The sequence below is a fragment of the Humulus lupulus genome, chromosome 1 (assembly GCF_963169125.1).
Source record: "Humulus lupulus chromosome 1, drHumLupu1.1, whole genome shotgun sequence".
In the NCBI taxonomy this organism is placed as follows: domain Eukaryota; kingdom Viridiplantae; phylum Streptophyta; class Magnoliopsida; order Rosales; family Cannabaceae; genus Humulus; species Humulus lupulus.
In genome coordinates this window covers 23,863,567-23,883,088 of record NC_084793.1, presented here as the reverse complement: position 1 = coordinate 23,883,088, position 19,522 = coordinate 23,863,567, and the positions used below count along the sequence as shown (strand labels likewise).

At 36.9% G+C, this 19,522-nt stretch overlaps 2 protein-coding genes across 2 annotated transcripts; both read left to right on the top strand.

The window, feature by feature from the left end:
- The first annotated feature begins 6,121 nt into the window (after nucleotides 1–6,121).
- LOC133799881 (protein FAR-RED ELONGATED HYPOCOTYL 3-like) lies at nucleotides 6,122–6,604 on the top strand. The gene has a single exon (XM_062237893.1). It carries the CDS (start codon nucleotides 6,122–6,124, stop codon nucleotides 6,602–6,604), a length of 483 nt encoding a protein of 160 aa, XP_062093877.1.
- A 9,664-nt stretch (nucleotides 6,605–16,268) lies between these two features.
- LOC133799814 (uncharacterized) lies at nucleotides 16,269–19,071 on the top strand. Its single transcript, XM_062237825.1, has 2 exons — nucleotides 16,269–16,280; nucleotides 17,671–19,071. Exons 1-2 carry the CDS (start codon nucleotides 16,269–16,271, stop codon nucleotides 19,069–19,071), a joined length of 1,413 nt encoding a protein of 470 aa, XP_062093809.1.
- The last annotated feature ends 451 nt before the right edge of the window (nucleotides 19,072–19,522 follow it).

Sequence of the window (19,522 nt, the reverse complement as noted above, 5' to 3'; positions counted from 1 at the left end):
CCTCATCCCCCCATTAGCCCCAAACGCGGGGCCCGGCGGCTCTCGCCTATCCCTAGCTAAGTCCCCGACTTGAGGAGCATAAGTTAAGACTAAAGGGGAGTTACCTCGCCCCGATACGCTAGCCCCAGGAGTCCCAACGTTTGGTAGGGCATCTTCAAACAGCTCCTCCAGCTCTTCCGAGGTGGCCTCTTCCACCGGAAGTTGATTCTTCTTACGCTGGGCTGCGGTGGCCCGCGCCGCTCTCACCACCTCAGCAATGTGGTCAAGGGCTAGCCGCTCCCGGGCCTCGACGTTCTTCTCAAATGGGATGCCCCGGAGGCTAGGGACAACGATGGTCTGGGTGGCCGCGAGTAACCCTACTACCCGGAGGTTTCTATCAGTGACATAGCCCCCAACGTCCAGCTCCTCCGCGGTCAGCTTGGCGTAGAGCCTCCTCATTTCCAGGAGAAAGTCGGTGAGGGGGGTTTGGGTGAAGGGACCTGTGACCCGGAAGATACGATGAGAGATGGAAAGCGAAAGATGAGTAAAATAGAGGGTCCGAGGGAATACTTACCCACTCGCTGGAAGTCTAGCAGCAGCGTGGGATTCTTGTCAATAAGGAACCCGGATGTCATAAACCAGTAATGCCTGACATCCGGGGGGTGCTTCTAGGTGCTGGTAGGAGCAGGACAGCCACTCCGCGGCTGCAGCCTGTAAAAGCCGTCCAGGCTCTTGTCTTTGACGCTGACCTGCGGCGCCAACTTGTAGAAGTACAAGACTTCCGCCGGGGTAGGCTCCGCGATCTCTTTCGCGACACAGAACACCTTCCACCCAGCAAGCAGGCGATATGCTTGTAGCAACATTTGGAATGGTGCGATCCCCACATACGTCAGGAATCGCACGAAGTAGTCATGAAGCGGGAGCGTAGCTCCCGCGCTGATGTGGCCGGCACTCCAGGCCCCGAATCCATCCACGGACGTATGCACCCGCTCCTCTAACCTGGCCATACGATTGTGGAATAGGCCCGGAGTTGATTCGATGCCCAGCCCCGTCTCCAAGAGCTGCATCATCCGGTAGTTCCGGAACAGGTTGGGCGTTACGTCCATCTCCCACCTGTTGCCTTTGGGCGTCTTGGAGCCGGGAATGACTACAGGAGCCCTATTAACCTCCTCTTCGGAGTGAAGTGTGACGCCCGTGGCCATGGTTGATGATCTGGGAACAAAGAAAGAAAGGCCAAGCATTCAGTACCTAAACCCAAGAGAGTTGGTCGAGGTACAGGGAGTCTCCTAAGGACTGCTTGGAGTCCCGACGGATCAGGTCCGGGACTCCGGAAAGCCCCGGGACCCTGATCGGGAGGAAAGGCTACTAAGGTCCGTCCCTTGTCCAGGGAGCATCCGGAATGGTGCAACCCAAGCCGGGCAGCCTTCCTAGCAGATTCTAAGGCTCGGAGCCTAGGTACATGCATCTAGAAAGCCTAAATTCACAAAGTTGGCAATAGAATTAAAAGATACTTACTGTGTGGTGTCGACGGTTGAGGCTGGCGGTTGTCCGATCGTAAGAACGGCAGGACCTCGTTCTTGAAGTGGCACAGCCGGTGCAGCAGTTCGTCGGCGGGGCAAGTCTGAGAAGCGCCGTCAGGTTGCAGAACGAAGGTTGAGGCCCTAGGAAACAGGCGGTGGCGCAGGACTAGCAAACGGCGAAGTATTTCTTCGGCGAGGTCGGACATGCAAAGCTCTAGCGAGCGTTCTGGTTTTTCTTTTTCTTAAGCTGGTTCGGAAGTGGAAAAGTTCCGAATGTTCGTAGTCTGAGTCTTTATATCAGCCCCCAAATCCTGGCCCCCGATCCAACGGTCAGGTGCCTCTTCATCCGACGACCAAGGATCGCGCAGAAGACACTTATGAGCCCTATTTGGCCTGGATCCTCAGCACCTCCAATCCGACGGTCCGGGAGTGGCGGATGCCAAAGAACGCCCCATCCTACGGTCCACCCCATTCCAAGGAAATTAATGATGACTCTCCCCGTGCGGATGGGACGCCTCGTGGCGTGCGCTGACACCCTAACCTAGGCCTAGCAGACTTTGGGAGGCCTAGGCGACTCTTCGAGGCCCTTGCTACAGTTACGTGGCGACACGTGTGTCACTATTCTTGAAGCAGCCCAAGGGTAAACGACCTCGGAGTACATCAAATGTTCCAGGCTGGGTAACCTGCCACAACCACGGCCTTCCCGCCAAGCCTCCTGGCCTTGACAGAAATTGGGGAGGCAACTTGGCAAGAACCGCGAGGGTGGTGCAACTCTCCCCCCGGCTAGCCCGGGTGAAGGCTTGGGGGGTAAATGTTATCCCCATTTCCTGTCAGGGTTTTGGGCCTTCGTCCCGGCCCACGGTCAGGGGACCAACTCGGTATTTGGGCCTTACCCGAGGACTCCGGGCTGGGCCTGCATATATGGGTCCAGGACGTTCCTCCGGGTTCGTCTCCAGTTTGAACGGTCCCGGCAATGTCCGGAGTGCCCGGACTGTCGCGGCCATCGCATCCCCGTCCCGGCCCTGGAGTGGTCCGGGCTCGGAGTAAACGTAGCGGGCCAGAGGTAAACGAACCTGGACCGCTTCTTCCCCAGGCGTCCAGGACACTGAAACCGCCTCATTTCGAGTGAGCCTTGTCCCCCCACTTTTCACCTGCAGAAAGGGTCACCTTGGGATTATCTGCTGGCGTGTCAGGACTGCGCAGCCAAGTACTCTGACCGGTCTTGTCTCCCAAATCGGCCTCGTGACTCGAAGTGGTCAGAGCCAAAGCGCCGTTTTGTCGGGGGAATGCTTGCGTCTCAGGGCAACTAATTGGGCCTGAGCTGGTTTGGGCTTGGTGTGCTGTATATCTTTTTAGCTGGGGCCTCCACTAGGGAGGTCCCTTGTGTACATTCCTCGGATGGGTCCGGGTCGGATCCGGCCCAAACCAGATGTCCCCCTCGTCCTATAAGTACAAGTTGTAATACAACGTAAAAGAGGGAGAGAAGGCAGAATCCCTGTTCAAATATAAGTAGAAAACTCCATTGTAAAAGCTTATCCTAGCTCTAATACAGATTTATACATGGACTCGTGGACTAAGGCTAGTTAACGCCCCAACCACGTAAAACCCTTGCGTCGATCTTCCATTTTCATTATTATTATCAGTAAATACCCTTCATTAAGATAGTTACCGAAAATCTCGGTAAACACTATATATATTGCCTGAGATATGGAAAAAAGAGGTAATCATAAGTTCCCCTTTTTTGAAGAATGGGGAAGAGTGATAGCCATCATAGGTTTGCTTGGGAACCAAAAAGGTATGATTGGACGTGGGTAGGTCACTTTTTTCGAGGAGGCACGAGCTACTCTGACAGATTTGGTGGGGTAATCGAAGAGTCATTTTTCTAAAAGTTTATTTATTGTTGGTCGTAATAAATAAACTTGGGGGGCAAATGTTATCCAAAAAACAGGTATGGATGACGTGGCAAACATTTTTAACACGTGGCTGACACCTGGCAGAGGTTCTGTTCGACCATCGACCAGGAAGATTCCCCTGTTGCAGCATTTGGGTTTTATATATGACCAGCTTGGTCGTGTACTCCGTATATTTTGAGATAATCTTGTACAATTGTGATCATATCCGAGATTATCTCCCATGATACCTGATGATCCGATTATTTAGGAAAGAATATCTGTAACTAATTCATGTAATCCTCCTTGAGCCTATATAGAGAAGAAATAGCTCAAGGGAGGGACTTTTGGCTAATTTGAGTTGATGTTTACAAGAGAATTAGAGTTATTATCTTTCGATTGTATTACTCATCCCTCTAAGGCTGGTGAAACTTGAAGAACCCTAGTTCTTTGATCACTCCTCTGAGAATCAAGATCAATAATAGCTTAAGTGGACGTAGGTCATTACCAATTCGTAGGGCCAAACCACTATAATTTGTTGTGTCATTTACTATTCTTTCCATTAGATTTATTTCAATACTTTCTATCACATCAAGCATTTTGACTCCGTGACAATTGACCAAAACGAGGGTCAACAGTCAGTAAACAGAAAATGACCGATTTATCTAATGCAATGGATCCCCTCAACATTAATTTTCTAAAATTGGAGGAGAAAAATTTGAATATATTGGAGGCAAATAAGTAGAGCTATGTGGTTGAAATGCAGAGATAAAAATACTAGATACTTCCATCATAAGGCCTCCCTGAGGAAGAAAAAGAATTACTTCCTCAAAGCATATTCAAGGTTGTTGTGGCAATTATTACCAATTACTTTGGCAATTTGTTCAAAATAGCGAGCCCTTCGAAGGATCAACTTGATCGTATTTTTGCTTAAATGAATGAAATTTTTCTTGATAGTTTTACTGCTAAGGATGTTGAGGCAGCAGTTAGAAATATGAACCCTATAAAGGCCCCAGGAATGGATGACCTCCCTGGCCTTTTCTACCAAAAACTTTGGGGTACGGTTAAAGGTGATGTTACTAGAATTTGCCTAAAGGTGCTCAATGAGGATATGCTTCTCCACCAAGTTAATGAGATGCTTATTGCCCTGATCCCTAAAGTTAACCAACATACTAAGGTGGAGGAATTTCGACTGATCAACCTTTGCAACGTTGTGTACAAAATTATATCTAAGTGCCTAGTGGAACAAATTAAGTTGAAAATGGATTTGGCAATTTCTGAGTCTCAAAGCGCATTCATCAGTGGTAGACTGATACATGAAAATGCAATTATTGGTTTTGAAGGCCTCCATAGTATGAGAAAAGACAGATTCGGTAATGGGAAAAAGATCGCTCTCAAGTTGGACATGCCCAAGACCTATGATAGAGTGGAATGGGGCCTTGTGGAGGCTATGATGCTGAAACTTGGCTACGACTTGAATTGGGTCAACAAAGTTATGAATTGCATTGCTACTGTCTCCTTCTCCTTCCTCATTAGTGGAGAGGTGAAATGGAGGGTTATTTCAGAGCATGGTTGTAATGCCCTGGATAGCCAAGACTGTTACACTGTGTACTCTAAATCGTGCTAGACTCGCTAATTGAGTCATTTGGCCGTAAACGTGTAACTAAGGGTAATTAACAGGTTATGGTTAAAATTTTTGGTTAAAAGAAGTAATCATTTCCTTAAAAAGTTTAAGTTCGTACATGTGATCCCAAAATAAACCTTAAAATGTCATTTACAATTCAAAAGAATACAACAGGCCAACCTAAGCGGCAAAATTAGGGTTTTACCCAAGTTCCTTTGTGAATCCCCGGCTGTGGTGGTTGAGAAAGCTGGATATGTACACGCCGCCACCAAAGCTCTCCAACTCATGGCTAGTTCAGCTTCCCTTTTCCCTTACCTGCACCACATAGCACCCGTGAGCCAAGATTTAGCAAGAAAACTTAAACATGCTCATAAGCAGTTAATAACATATTACAAAATCATAAATAGTACGCCTAGCAGTAATAACCCTACTGATGCATGCATTCAATCCAAATAAGTGACTATAGAGTCACACCAGGGCCCGTTGCCCCAGATAAGTGACTGTAGAGTCACCCTGGGGCCCGTTGCCCTATTCTCTGTATAACTAGCCTTAGGGCTGGCCAAGCGTACCTGACACTTTATTTTCCAAGAGACCATAGGGTCGGTCAAGCGTATGCCGTGCTCCTAGATAGGCCTAGCCATATCACATGTCTTACGATGGGAATATATGCCTAATATAATTTATTATAGGTGTCAAAATAACGGATGCAGTTCCTTTCATTACCAAAGTGGCCATTCATTATTGAAGCTTTAGAGATCCATACAACTATTGATAAGATTGGCACCAAAGATGTTATGGGGAAAAATGGAATCATTAGGGAATGAGAAATATTCTTTCTGACTTACGCAAAGTACATGGGTTTTAGTGTCCGAAAAAATGATGTGAAAAGCAAGGATGACATCATTAGAATGAGAAGATGGGTTTGCTCTAAGGAGGATTATCACAGACAAACGTTAATTGATATGCCAGATAGGCAAAAGACAACAAAGCCTATAACAAGAAATGGTTGTCAAGTAGCATTTAGAGCAGTCCATACAAGAGATGGAACCTCTTACATTGCAAAATAATTCGTGTCAAAACACAATCAGGAGACAATTTCCATTGTGAAAATGAATTTTCTAAGATCCAACCGAGTTGCACTAAAAGGTGTAGTTGCTCGAGTCTTATCTATGAACAAGGTTGGGATCAAGACTTCCAATATAATGTCTCATATCGCATTACAATCCGGAGGATATGAAAATGTCCATTTTCAATTGAAATATGTTTACAACAAGGTTTTTGAACAAAGAAGAACATATGGTTCAGAAACTGATGCGGAAGGTGCTCTTGGTTATTTTGATGCTGCCACAAGATCAGATCCGTTCCTATTTGTGGATTTTCAAGTGGATGAGGAAAATAGGAGAGACCATGCTGCCTTTGGTGACGTACCTGGTTTTGATATGACCTACAGAACTAACAAATACAACAAACCTTTGATTATCCTACTTAGGGTCAACAATCACTTCGACATTGCGTTTTTGGGTTCGGTCTACTCCTTCATGAGAAGGGAGACAAATTTCATTGGATGTTGCAGAAGTCCCTCCAATGTATGAGCAATAAAGCTCATTCGGTTGTAGTAACACATGTCGATCTGGGCATGCATTTGGAAATTACAAGTGTCATGCCACTACTACAAAATATACTTTACGGGACACTTTTTTAGGACACGCACCTAAATGTAAGTCCTAAAAAATGTCTCTGGAGTTTTCAGGACTCTCATTGAGAGTTCTTAAAAATCACATTTTAGGACTCGCAATAAGAGTCTTAAAAACATGTGGGAATCCTAAAAAACCTGAATAAAATATTTAAGAGTGATAACTTTTAAGGACTCACTTTGAGTGTCCTAAAAAAATATTAAGGACTCCCAAAGTGAGCCCTAAAAACTTTTAACTATTAACTAAAATTTGATAAATACACTAAAATATTTTTGAAATTGGGAATTTTTACTTAGGGATCCACATAGAAATTTTTCAGCACACAAAGAAGAGAATAGGGTCTCGGCTGCTGGGTTTGAAACCAGGGGCGACGGCAGCAGGGCAGCGATGGCGTCGACGATCTCCACGGCAGGCGCGCGTACCACGAAGGATCCTGCTGCAGACGGTGAAGTCGACTGGTGTGTTGTCGTCGACGTGGGTTCCTGCTGCAGGCGTACGAAGGCGGAGAAGAAGGCACACACGACTCCTAGGTTCTCTCGGCTCCGACAACTGTAGCAGAGGGTCTCGGCGATGGCACTGTTGCATATGGTCTCGGGAACAGTTTTTTTTTTAATATTATGTTGAATTTCTGTTCATTTGTTTATGGATACCTGAGATTGTTCAAGCTATTGTTCTGTTTTGGATTCGTTTCTTCGTATTTTGATTGATAGTTTAAATGGTTTTTTTTTCTCTCTCTCTGTATTTTTAGGTATCTTTTTTTCGGTTTTGATTGATGGTGATGAAAATTTTGGCAGTTTTATTTTCTTATTAATTTGTTCATTTGTCAAATTATGGCAGTTTTCAGTGAGTTTTAGACTTTAAGTTGATGAATTTTGACTTTAAGTTATTCTGAACTAGGTTTCTTCTATGTCAGTTCTCTGTCTCCCCCCTTTATGGAATTGTTTGTTTGTTTGTTCATTTGGGACTGATCAAGCAGAGATAAGAACTTAGATGATGGAAAATATATTTTGCATTGGGGTTATGAAAGTTGATAGTTTCATAGAGCCTCTTTGGCTTCATAACTTAAAAATAGTTTTCTGTTCTAAAAAATAAAAAAATGTTTTCAGAGAACAAGTAGTAGTGTTTGGCTTTGTTTTCTATGAACAACTTTTAAAAACTAAGTTATAAAAAATAGAAAATTCAGAAAACAACTTAAGTGTGTTTTCAAAATTCTCAGAAAACAAACAAAGAGCAAAGGAGAGAGCAACAATGGAGTTCTTCCCTACGAAGTGCTTTGGCTCCAATGGTTCTAGACTAGTCTCAGCCTCAACATCTCCATTCTCTTGAGCATTTCACTCAATCAAGGTTTATCCATATCTTTCTCTTATCTCTCTCTTTTTGTGCCCTAGAAAAAAGATTCAAATCTGAGAAAGAATCTTTGAATTTCTTCTATGAATGATTTTCCAGCTTCTATTGGTTGATTTATTTTCCATGAGAATTTCATTACTCTCAATTTCAATATAGCTTAGTTTAGCTTAATAGTCAATTATCTCATTTCTTTTAGAGTCTTTTTTTTTTTTTTTTTTTGTATTTTTAGTATAAGTTTTGCTCTTGTTCTAATGATTTGGCAGCTTATGTACATTAATCTTTGATTAATTTTTCTTGGCTTGTTGTAAAGTTAAATGATTCACGTTATAGTTGAGAGAGTTTTGGCCTCTGCCCACCATATGTTTGTAATAATGCTCTAATGAGATTTAGGAAAACATGGTATAAGATGTTAGGTTCATTTTTTTTTTTTTGTAATAGCAAAATCATTGTTGGTTATGCTTTGAACAATTTTCATGTGAGGGCCTTAGAATTGAGTAGAAGGGACAAATGGAAGGAGTGGTCATTGATTGAATGATGATTGAAAGTATTTTGCTGGCCATTGATTGAATGATGATTGAGTAGACCCATGCAAGGATGTCTATTTATAATAGTCTTTTAGGTAGCCAATATAACGATAGGAGTTTCATCTTTTATAGTCTTTTGAGTTTGTTTGAGGTTCTTTACAATTCTCAATGAAGTATATGTTAATGCATTTAATATAAATATATTGAATATCTACTCTGCAATTATTAATAGTGTTCTAATCTTCAATAATATGTGAATGGTATTAGTTTTCTAGTTTCACAGTTTTTGGTTTAGAGGTGAATTAAGTCTCAAAATGGGTATTTTTTTTTAAATACTTAATTTGGTAGTGTTTTATGTTAGTTATTGTGTCTTTGGTTCTCAATGCTAAATTGTTAAAGTATCAATAATAAATTGGGAAGGAGAGATTGAAGATATAACAACAGGTTCCTTCTTCTCTCTACTACTAGTTTGAGAGTTCTCTTAATCAAATTTCACCGACAATGGTTGTCTTTGAAGTATTTGATATAGTATTTTGAGGTTCTGATGTATCTTTTCCATGGTTGATTTAGTCAGTAAAGACAGCTATATGTTTTCCATGATAAACATGGTTCAGTAAAGTTCTTAATACTTGTATTAAGAATAATTATGCTTATACACAGTAGAAGATCACATTTTCTATAGCATTGCACTATTGCACTATAGCCATTTAGTACATAATATGTAAATGTATTAATTATTCCCAAATATGTATAGCCGAAAGAGATTTTGTAATTATATTGTTAGCTTTTCGTATACATATGTACATATATTTATACAGAGAGAGATGAGAAGGAGGCTTTTCCATGGTGTCAACTATAAACTCTACTTCTTATTTCTATTATATATACATAGTCTTCTCTTTCTCTCTCAATTCAAACACCTTTGAAATAACTCAGCCCTGCTGCTGTGCTACCGCTGCTGTTGCATATACTACATCTATATCTGATTGTATAAAAATAATAATAAGAGAGAACTTGCATACTAATATATATATAGTGGTTATATATACTATGAATGTAGTGGTTATGAAAGATTGAAAAGTTCAAGAAAGAACAAGCAGATCGGACCGATGAGTTGAGTTCTTTGGAATCTAGTTAAGTTGAGACATTTATTGGTTATTTAATAAACTCTCCCAGTCTTAATTATTAGCTTAGTTATGCCTTTGAATTCAATTCACTCCAAGAATTTTCCATGTCATGATCTGTGAATTTGATTTTTGGACATTCACTTCATCACTTTTCTTCTTTCTGGTTTTTGTTTAGGTTATATTTGATCTTTATTTCAACACTTATTGTGTTCCCAAGATTGATATTTCTTCATTTGATATAAATATATATTAAATCTATTCCTGGATTGTATTTGAATAGACAAAATACCTTGGTTTGTACACTATGTTTTTGTATAAAAGAGTATACAGTCTAACTTTAGTCTCCCAATTTTGGGTGTAATATTGTTAGTTCTTGAATTGAATATTATAGTTCTACCACATTAAAGCATCTAAAACTTGATTTTGTTATGATCAATCACTACCAAAACTTTTTATAAAAAAGGCTTTCATTCTTTTTTAAACCTTTTGATCAACTCATTTCTGCTGGTATGAGTTGCCATGCAAGAAAATAACTTAAAAAGATGTTTTAGTTAATAGTGGTTATATATATATATATTGTAGAAGGATAATACTGCCAGGGTCATGCTCTGTGGCATGTCTTGATGGGTTGCGAGTGTATATATTGTAGGAGTGTATATATATATATTGTAGAAGGATAGTACTACCAGGGTCATGCTCTGTGGCATGTCTTGATGGGTTTTAATTCTTATTTTGCCAACACTTTCTTGAAGTTCTGTCGTGCCCAGCAACTGGGTTGGAATCCAAAGAGTACTTGGATTATAATAATATTCAAATAGTACTTGCTTTTCACATGATAGCATGCATCTTAAGTAAAGGTTTATGCCTCCATTGAAATTTTTATTATTATATTGATTCAAATGCTTGATATTTAACATATTCCCATTAAAGTCTACATGTTATGCTTGATATATTAACTCATACTCTCTTGTCATATTCCCATTAATTGTCTTATACAATTTCATGGGTAGATATGATTTTTATAATATGATTTAGTGGCCTATTTAGCAAGTTTTCTAGCATGTGGATTTTCATGGACTGCTGCATCACATTTTTTCCTTTGTTATTTCCTATAATCTTAACATTTGACCGTCTAATTAACAATTAAGTTGATTATAGAATTTTAAATAACATGACTTAGGGTAATAACATGATATGGAACATACATCTAACTTTTTTATTTTTTATAATGTTGATAATAATGTTTAGGTTAATATTTTGACTGGTCTTGAAGCATTGGATCGGTAGCTAATTGCAAGAGGTATGTTGTATTTAATTTTTTTTAATTTTCAATATTTTACAATCTTGAATGATAATTGTATTACTTTAGTGGAGTTTGAATATGTTAGATATTCATCCGTAGTGAAGTAGGTTCTGAGAATTCTGTGTGCTGCGGTGATAACAGAAGATTGAGAACTTGCATGTCTTAGTGAAGTAGGTTCTGAGAATTTTGTGTGCTACGGTGATATATGGATGAAAACCTGTGTGTTGTTTGATTTGATTGACATGTTGGTGTTGAATGTGACAGATGGCTAGGCTAGTAAATTAGGGGATATGTTGTCCGATTTTCTATAGATGGTGACATGTTGGCTTTTCTCATTTTCTTCTATTTTCAGTGCAAGATGTGTATTTTACTATGTTTTAATTTTCATGTAATATGCTTTTTTTGTAACCTATTTTTTTGTTAAATTTTCATATAGTATATTTCTGTTAATTGATGTTGTGCTTTGCTTAGATTATGTTGTTTGATTATATCATTATAGCAATTTATGATATTCTACAATTTTCTTGCATAGCACATGTTTGATGAAAGTCCCAAGTTTTATCCTATAATCTTAATATTAGGCTCCAAAATCTAAAGGTTTGAGACACCTTTGAGCATATTTGGACCAAGCCGGATATTTTTGCGCCTAACAGTATCTACTTCTAGTCTTCCACTTATACAAAGCCTTAAGCTCTTCTTTTTTATCCATTGTTTCCTCATGCAAGCCCAAGGCCTTTCTTTGCCTCTTTTGTAAACACCAATTTTTCATTTAAATTGTTTTTAGCAAATTTATGATCATGAGTATCATCTAGAATGTGTTCAAGAGAGTCTATGAGTTTTAGTTAGCCTCTCGTGGTTGCTTAACTAACTTTGTTACAACAGCCATGTGATGGGTTGTTATTTCCGTTTTGGTTTCTTGAGCTTTATATAGTCTCTTGTGCACTAATGAGAACTAACTTTTTCTATCTTTTCTTTGCTTTTCTCTTGTGCACTAATGAGCTTTATACGTACATATATATATTAATTTAAAAATTAATTCTTTTGTAGAAAATATTATATATAAATATATAATTGACCTCAATGTATCAGGTCTTCTTCAATTTGTGTTTCGTGCTAATTACAATATAGAACTAGAAGCAAGTTTTTTATTCATGCAAGTAAATTATCTTTTCTCCAATCTACATGATTTGGTGATCTTCAATATGTATGGGCTTTCAATTATTTAATTGCTTATGCAATATTTTTTTATTATGATTGGGAAAACTTTATCATGAAATAATTTATTATGTAGTATCAAAAGAAACTCGTTTCTTTAGTTTTGTTTTGTACTATTGGATCTAATTGTTTGGTTTCAAAAACAACATCCTGATTGCTTTAACTGTCATGCCTGAAATGTATCATAACAAAAGGGTAATGTCATAAATAATGTCTTCTACTTATATGACTGAATAGCTTCTTTTAACTTCTTTTTTTTTTTATCACAATTTATTGTTTTTGGTTTGATTTTATTGAGCTTCTGTTTAGTATATACAACCTTATATGCTCATTTTCAAGCTTCTTAACAAATCTGAAAATGTATTCAAAGTTTCCAATGTTTGCGTTGCCAATGAGGCACATGTAAACTTTGTGCAATAAAGAATGACATCTTTACTAATAGAAATTGAATCTCTATTTTATTTGTCTTTTTTTTACTTTTGAAGATAAATTTACACAAGAGAGTGTTGTTGAATAACTAATAAGCTAGTAAATTTGTCATGGTTCCATTTCATTGTGAAAATATTGTTGGATATCTCAGTCTATCCTTTATCTAAATTTGTGAATGACGGTAGAGGTTTGCCATGTCAAGCCCAACACTTTTATTTAATCTTGAACTTAAGACAAAATACAGTAATCTTTTAGGTATTGAGTGACTCTTATTTCTTTTATTGTTATTTGTTCTTGCATCAATTTGCATTACTCTCATGAATATCAATTTGATGTATCATGTTGGCTTCTTTATTAAAATTTGTTGTGCTGCACTATCTGATGCACTTTTAGATTTTTTGTGCTTTTCTTGCTTAGTGCTGCCCCATAAATGTGTTAGATGAAGACCACATAATAAGCTGTAATGAGAAAGGAATTATGATTATCTTGAGTATTTTGCTTGTTATGCATTCTTTTGTTTACTTAGATATTAAGAAACAACTATTATTAGAATAATTGGGAATGGAAACCATAGATTTTTCTTCATATATATAGTGCTCCACCATTTCTTTCTTTCTATTATAATTTTGGTATGAAGTATTATTCTTGGGATTCAAAAGGGTGAAATAAAAATATCACTTAATTACACTATGTTTTTTCATTTCTTTGATAAATAAATACTTTATCTTATATAAATATATATATGTATGTTATTTACCTATATTATTTTTTTTATTATGTATTTAATATGGCAGTATAGGGTCCAAATTTTTTTTGGGTGTTTTTTTAGTATTTTCTTTTCAAATTTATTTTAATACATTTTGGACACTCAAAGGGATATATTTTTTAAATCAAAATGAAAATTGTAGCAATTGTGAATAAACTTATTTATGTATACTACAATAAAAATCTAGTTATAATTTTTCATGTTCGGTGTATTATAATGTGATTTTTCATGTTTCAGGGATGGTTTTAGAAAGAAATTCATAGCAGCCAATCCTTACTTTGGAAAGGCAGTGACGAGGGTGAGTACAAGGACAAGAAGAAGAAATATATGTTGTTTGACAATGAATTTAGTGTTTTATTATATTTGTAATTTTTATTAGAGTAAATGATTTTTGTTTGAATAGTTAATTATTTACTTTGTAAATCTAGTTATATATTTTTTAAGGTCAAGACGATTATAATTTTAATAAGTTTTGTTATTTTAATCTATAAATTTTTAGATTAATTTGTATATAAATGTTTCATTTAAATCATAATTTTTAATTTAAAATAACAATAAATAAATTTTTTAAAAATTAAAAATATAACTTTTAAGGTCACCCAAAGAGAGTCCTAAAAATCTTACTTAAAGGCACTCAACAAGATCTTTTAGGACTCGCGGACATTTTTTTAGGACTCGCAGTGCGAGTCCTAAAAACCTTACTTAAAGGCACTCAACAAGATCTTTTAGGACTCGCAGTGCGAGTCCTAAAAGCATCATTTTGCGAGTCCTAAAAACCTTACTTAAAGGCACTCAACAAGATCTTTTAGGACTTGCGGACATTTTTTAGGACTCGCAATGCGAGTCCTAAAAACCTTACTTAAAGGCACCCAGCAAGATCTTTTAGGACTCGCGGACATTCTTTTAGGACTCGCAACGTGAGTCCTAAAAACCTTAGTTTTTAAGGCTCTCAAATAGAAGACTCGCGGGGCGCGAGTCCTAAAAACTTTTTTAGCACTCGCAATGCTAGTCCTTAAAAACCTTTTTTGTAGTAGTGTGCCAAACACAACTCATCGCACATGTGCATGGCATCTAAGCAACAACGTCACAATTTTTTTTAAAGAATCATTTCTTCACAAAGGCCTTCACTCACCTATTGTATAAGTACATGTCCCCAGAAGAGTTTGAGAGAAGATGGAAAGACATAATCAATAAGTTCGATCCATACATAAGGTAGAATGGTATGCCAAAGCTTACAATTCCAAACTCCAATGGGGAGAAGCCTTTTTAAGGGGTTATTTTGGCACTGGAATGAGAACAACGCAAAGGAATGAGTGTATGAATGCATCTTTTAAAAAAAAAATCTTGGCTAGTTATACGCTTAGAGAATTCATCCACTGTGTGGTTTTGGCTTGTAGTAAGTTGCGCCACTCGGAAGCTCAGAAGATGTACTTTGGTTATTGATGGTAACTCAAGAGAATGTTTTGAAAAATAAATTAAAATCATCATGGAGCTCCAAGTGAGGGATTGAATCCCAATTCCTTTAACGTTTCACGTAATTTTTTTTTTGGAAATTTCGTATATGTTCTAGTGTTGAACATGATTATCGTAAATGCCCTCACAAACCAAAACTGAACACAATTTGACAAGGTGCATCATCTTGCCAAATTGCTTCCTTCTTTGGTCCTAGTCAGTCCATTCCTAGTCAATCCTTCAATCATGAGATAACACAGGTAGTTTTGTTCATAATTCAACACATGAATCTTTGCACTCCTTTGACCCTTTTATGTAGTACTCTATAATCTAAGTTTTTTTTAATGGTTATGCAAGACTAATATCTTAGACTACAATTGTTTTCCTCTCTACGTAGGTGGCACGATATTTCTTAAACACCTATTTTACGGTTGAACATTAATGCACCTAATATTTGTGTACATTAAATACTTTCTACACTATGTATATATGCAACTAATATTAGTGTACATTGAATCTGCTAATCTAATTTAAGTTTTGGAAAACCCATATTTTTTTAAAGTTGCGTCTATCATCTAATTAGTTCAAGATTTAATGTTTACTGATTTTTAGATTAACAAACACTTAACACATTGAAAAATTCATGTATTATTTTCATATCAATAATCTGTGTACCATTGACTGTGACAAATTTTATTTTTCCTAGCATCAAACTGAATGTAATAATAATAAGTGTCGTATATGCTATTTCATAAAAATAAAATAAATAAATTAATAACAAGTCGTAATGCATGGACATGCACAAAATCTGGGTACGTCCTAGTAGGACATTAACATTGGTACCATATCATGTGTTTTCAACAAGACCTGTAATATATGTAATTTAGTCAAAACCAGATGTTCAACTAATCCATAAACTAAAAGGCTAGTTCCAAAATCTGTCATTTTCTCCAATAATTGAACTTATTGCTTACATTAATTGGGCCCCGCCAGTAGTTAACTTGTCTTCCTGCTACAATGTGGGTGTAATTACCAACGTGACCTTCATTAAACGCTTGAAATTCTTACAATATCCAATCAAATAATACTTTTATATTTATAGCCGGTTGTACAAACTTGATATAGCCGGTACAATATTTAGAATTTTTTAAAAATTTACAAAATACTCTAAATAACTCTAATATATAATGTGACAAAAAAATCATATTATAATATGTTTGTTCATAGGGTGAGAATCGTAAAAACCCACCAATAAAACTTAAAAGTAAAAATCACGCAGAAAAATTCTCTAAAAAAAAATATACACGTTCACTTCCATTTATAGGCGACGACTGATGTCCCCTTTTTTTTAAAAGAAAAAAAAAAATACTGAACCGATCACGCTCCACGCTGGCCTTTGATGTCATCTGAGGTGTATTTCTTTTGGCAATTTTATCTAGCAACTTTTCATTAAAAATTAATATTGTACCGGCTATATCAAGTTAAAACATTAAAGTAAAACCCTTGAATAATTATTCACGAATCAAGTACACTGAAGAACCTCACCGATAAAACTTAAAGTAAAACCAATAAGAATTTTTTGTTATATTTGTAGAATAACAATTTAAGATGTACACTTTATTGGTTTTATCAATGTTGATGTTGTACTCGCATAGTGATATGTTTCCTATTAGCATTACAATATTTGTTACAATAAGAATACTTAATATTTTTTAAACAAAAACAATTATAATAATAAATTGTTGAAAAACCAGTTGTAATTTAGTATGACATTTATTACGAAAACACTAGTAAATGTGACAGTATTGTTTCGTATTTGTGCACATTCTTCTAAAACCAAATTAACTTAATTTAAATTTGTTCCCCGATAATGACATTTGTACATATATATATTCAGTGTTAAATATACAATATACTATGTTTTAATTTAGAGAAAAATACAGTTATATTAATTTTTTTACTTCTTATTTAGAAGACTTCTACTTATATACGTTATCAAAACAGTTGTGAACATGATTTATTATCAAATAAAAATAAAATACCTTATGAATATATTATCTAAATCATACATTAATTTAATTAATTAGAGAACGAAACTATAAATTATCCGAATTTATCTTGTTAAATATATGTTTTTTTTTTGTTATAAATAAATGATTGGAGATATACAGATTTTTAACTCCTAATAAGTGACTAATGTCTTAAGTTACACACATATAATTATATGATATAATATCACACAAATTCTATTTCAATCATTATAGGTCTAAAATTGCAATAATCATTTCATCAAAAAAAAACATTTTATCAAAAATATATACTTAATATATACGTAAATGGAAAAAATTTAATTTTCTAATACAATAAATACATATTCAGATATTTGTATACAATGAACTGGAAAAATTCTGTAGCTGTCAATAATTAATTTTGGCTAAAAATGATTCATTCATATATGTTAAAAACTAAAATGAAAATCCATTAAAGAAAGGAAAAGAAACCAAATATAATCTGTAAATTTCAAATCTAGTAGGTAATAACTACACAAAATAAATTCATATTTATCAAAATAATAAATATATAAATAAAAACACTTGAGAAAAACGCCAAACCCTTCCTATATAAATACCACCCTATACCACACTCATATATATCCACAACTGCAAGCTTCTATAGTAATATATATCATTCATTTTTGTCATTATTGTTCTCAGCTGGTTTTAGCCATGGCCATGGACAACCTCATCATCAACAATGAGAATGAGAATGAGAACGATAACAACAACAACAATCCAAATAAGAGGGTTAGCAGGGGAAGGCAGGTGGTGGCAATGATGAAGATGGCGAATGAGAGCAATCTCCAAGTCACCTTCTCCAAGCGGCGCTCTGGTCTTTTCAAGAAAGCTAGTGAGCTTTGCACCCTTTGTGGTGTAGACTTGGCCATAGTAGTTTTCTCGCCTGGACGGAGGGTTTTCTCGTTTGGACATTCGAGCGTAAACTTGGTTATAGATCGATATTTGAACCCTGAGAATTACCGTATGACATCCCAAGTGAACTCTGCGACGTTGCAGCTGGTGGAGGCTCATCGGAACGCCAATGTCCGAGAACTTAACCAGAAACTGAGCCATGTTATGGAGCAGTTGGACGTGGAGAGGAAGCGTAGTAGTGAGCTGAAGAAGGCTCGTAAGGCTAGAGTGTCCTTGTACTGGTGGGAGGCTCCAGTTGAAGCTTTGAATGATTTGGCCCATTTGCAGTATCTCAAGTCAGCAATGGAGACGTTAAAAAAGGCTACCAGTCGACAGGCTGATCAGATCTTGATTCAGACTACTGCTAATGCAAACTCTCTTCTACCACCTAACTTTAATAATATAAATGTTAATACACCATCTTTTTATGGTGCTGTGACTACTGTAGGTGGTGGTGGTAATGGATCAGAAAGAGGACTCCCTAGTTCGGCTGCTTCTTTTCCCAACCAAGGAGGGGTAGTCAAAATGCTCCAGCAACCTAATAACAACTATCGTTATTATAATAAGAACAATAACAATAATAATAATAATAATGATAATAATGTTGGTGAGGCTAATTCTTCTTCTGCTGGTACTAGTACTGATATACCTCATTTGCAAGCTGCTATAACTTCTGGTGTTGGCAGTGTGAACCATGTCAATATGCCTCATATTCCTCAAATGCAGGCTATGAATTCTGGTGGTATTGTCAATAATCATGTCAATTTGCAGCCTCATATGCAGGTAGCTTTTGGTGGTGGTAGTACTGTCAACCATGTCAATCTACCTCCTCATATGCAGGTTAATAATTCTTCTGGTGGTGGTGGTGGTGTCAACCATATCAATTTCTCTCCTATGCCTCATCCTATGCAGCAGGATAGTGCACCCGCTGGTAATACCAACCATATCAATATGTCTGCTATGCCTCATATGCAGGCAAAGTCTTCTCCTGCTGCTGCTAGCAGTGTTGTCATCAACCATTTCAATATGCCTCCTATGCCTCATATGCAGCAACCAAACACTTGTGCTCCTGCTCCTGGCACTGTCAACCATGTCAATCAACTTCCTCCTATGCAATTGCCTATGCTACCTCAGTCTCTGCCACCATCTTCCCAATTGCTTTCGCAGCAGTCTAATCCTCAGGGGACTCATCATGCGCTCAACAACAATGTTGGATGTGGCCATGGCTTTTTCTGATTGATGATATTCATCTCTGGAGATTGTTACCAGCCACTCACACAGAAACCTCTACCTCATCATGATTTCACCATAGATCTAGAGTAGTCGTTATTTCATGTTGTTTTGTATTGTTCAGTTGTGTCATTTCTCCATTGTTTGGTTTGTGTTTTTTTGTTCTTAATCTTATTAATTAGTTATTGTCAGAAGAGATTGGAGGTTTATAGTTATAGGAAAAGTGGCTTGGTGTCTGGTTTGTAACAATGAATCGATATATATGAGAATCATATATATATATAAATATTTTTTATTAGATCTACACAAATAATTCGTCATCAAATGTTTGCAATTTTTATAAGATCTAGTGTTTCTGGGTTTTCATTTCCGAACAATATATAATAGATCTTGATAAAGAGTTTAACGATGCATCAATATATATATTTTTATATTGATCTCACCCCACTGATCATAA

Coding starts and splice junctions, on each gene's coding strand:
- LOC133799881 (XM_062237893.1), top strand. CDS start 6,122: ATGAATTTTCTAAGATCCAACCGAGTTGCACTAAAAGGTGTAGTTGCT.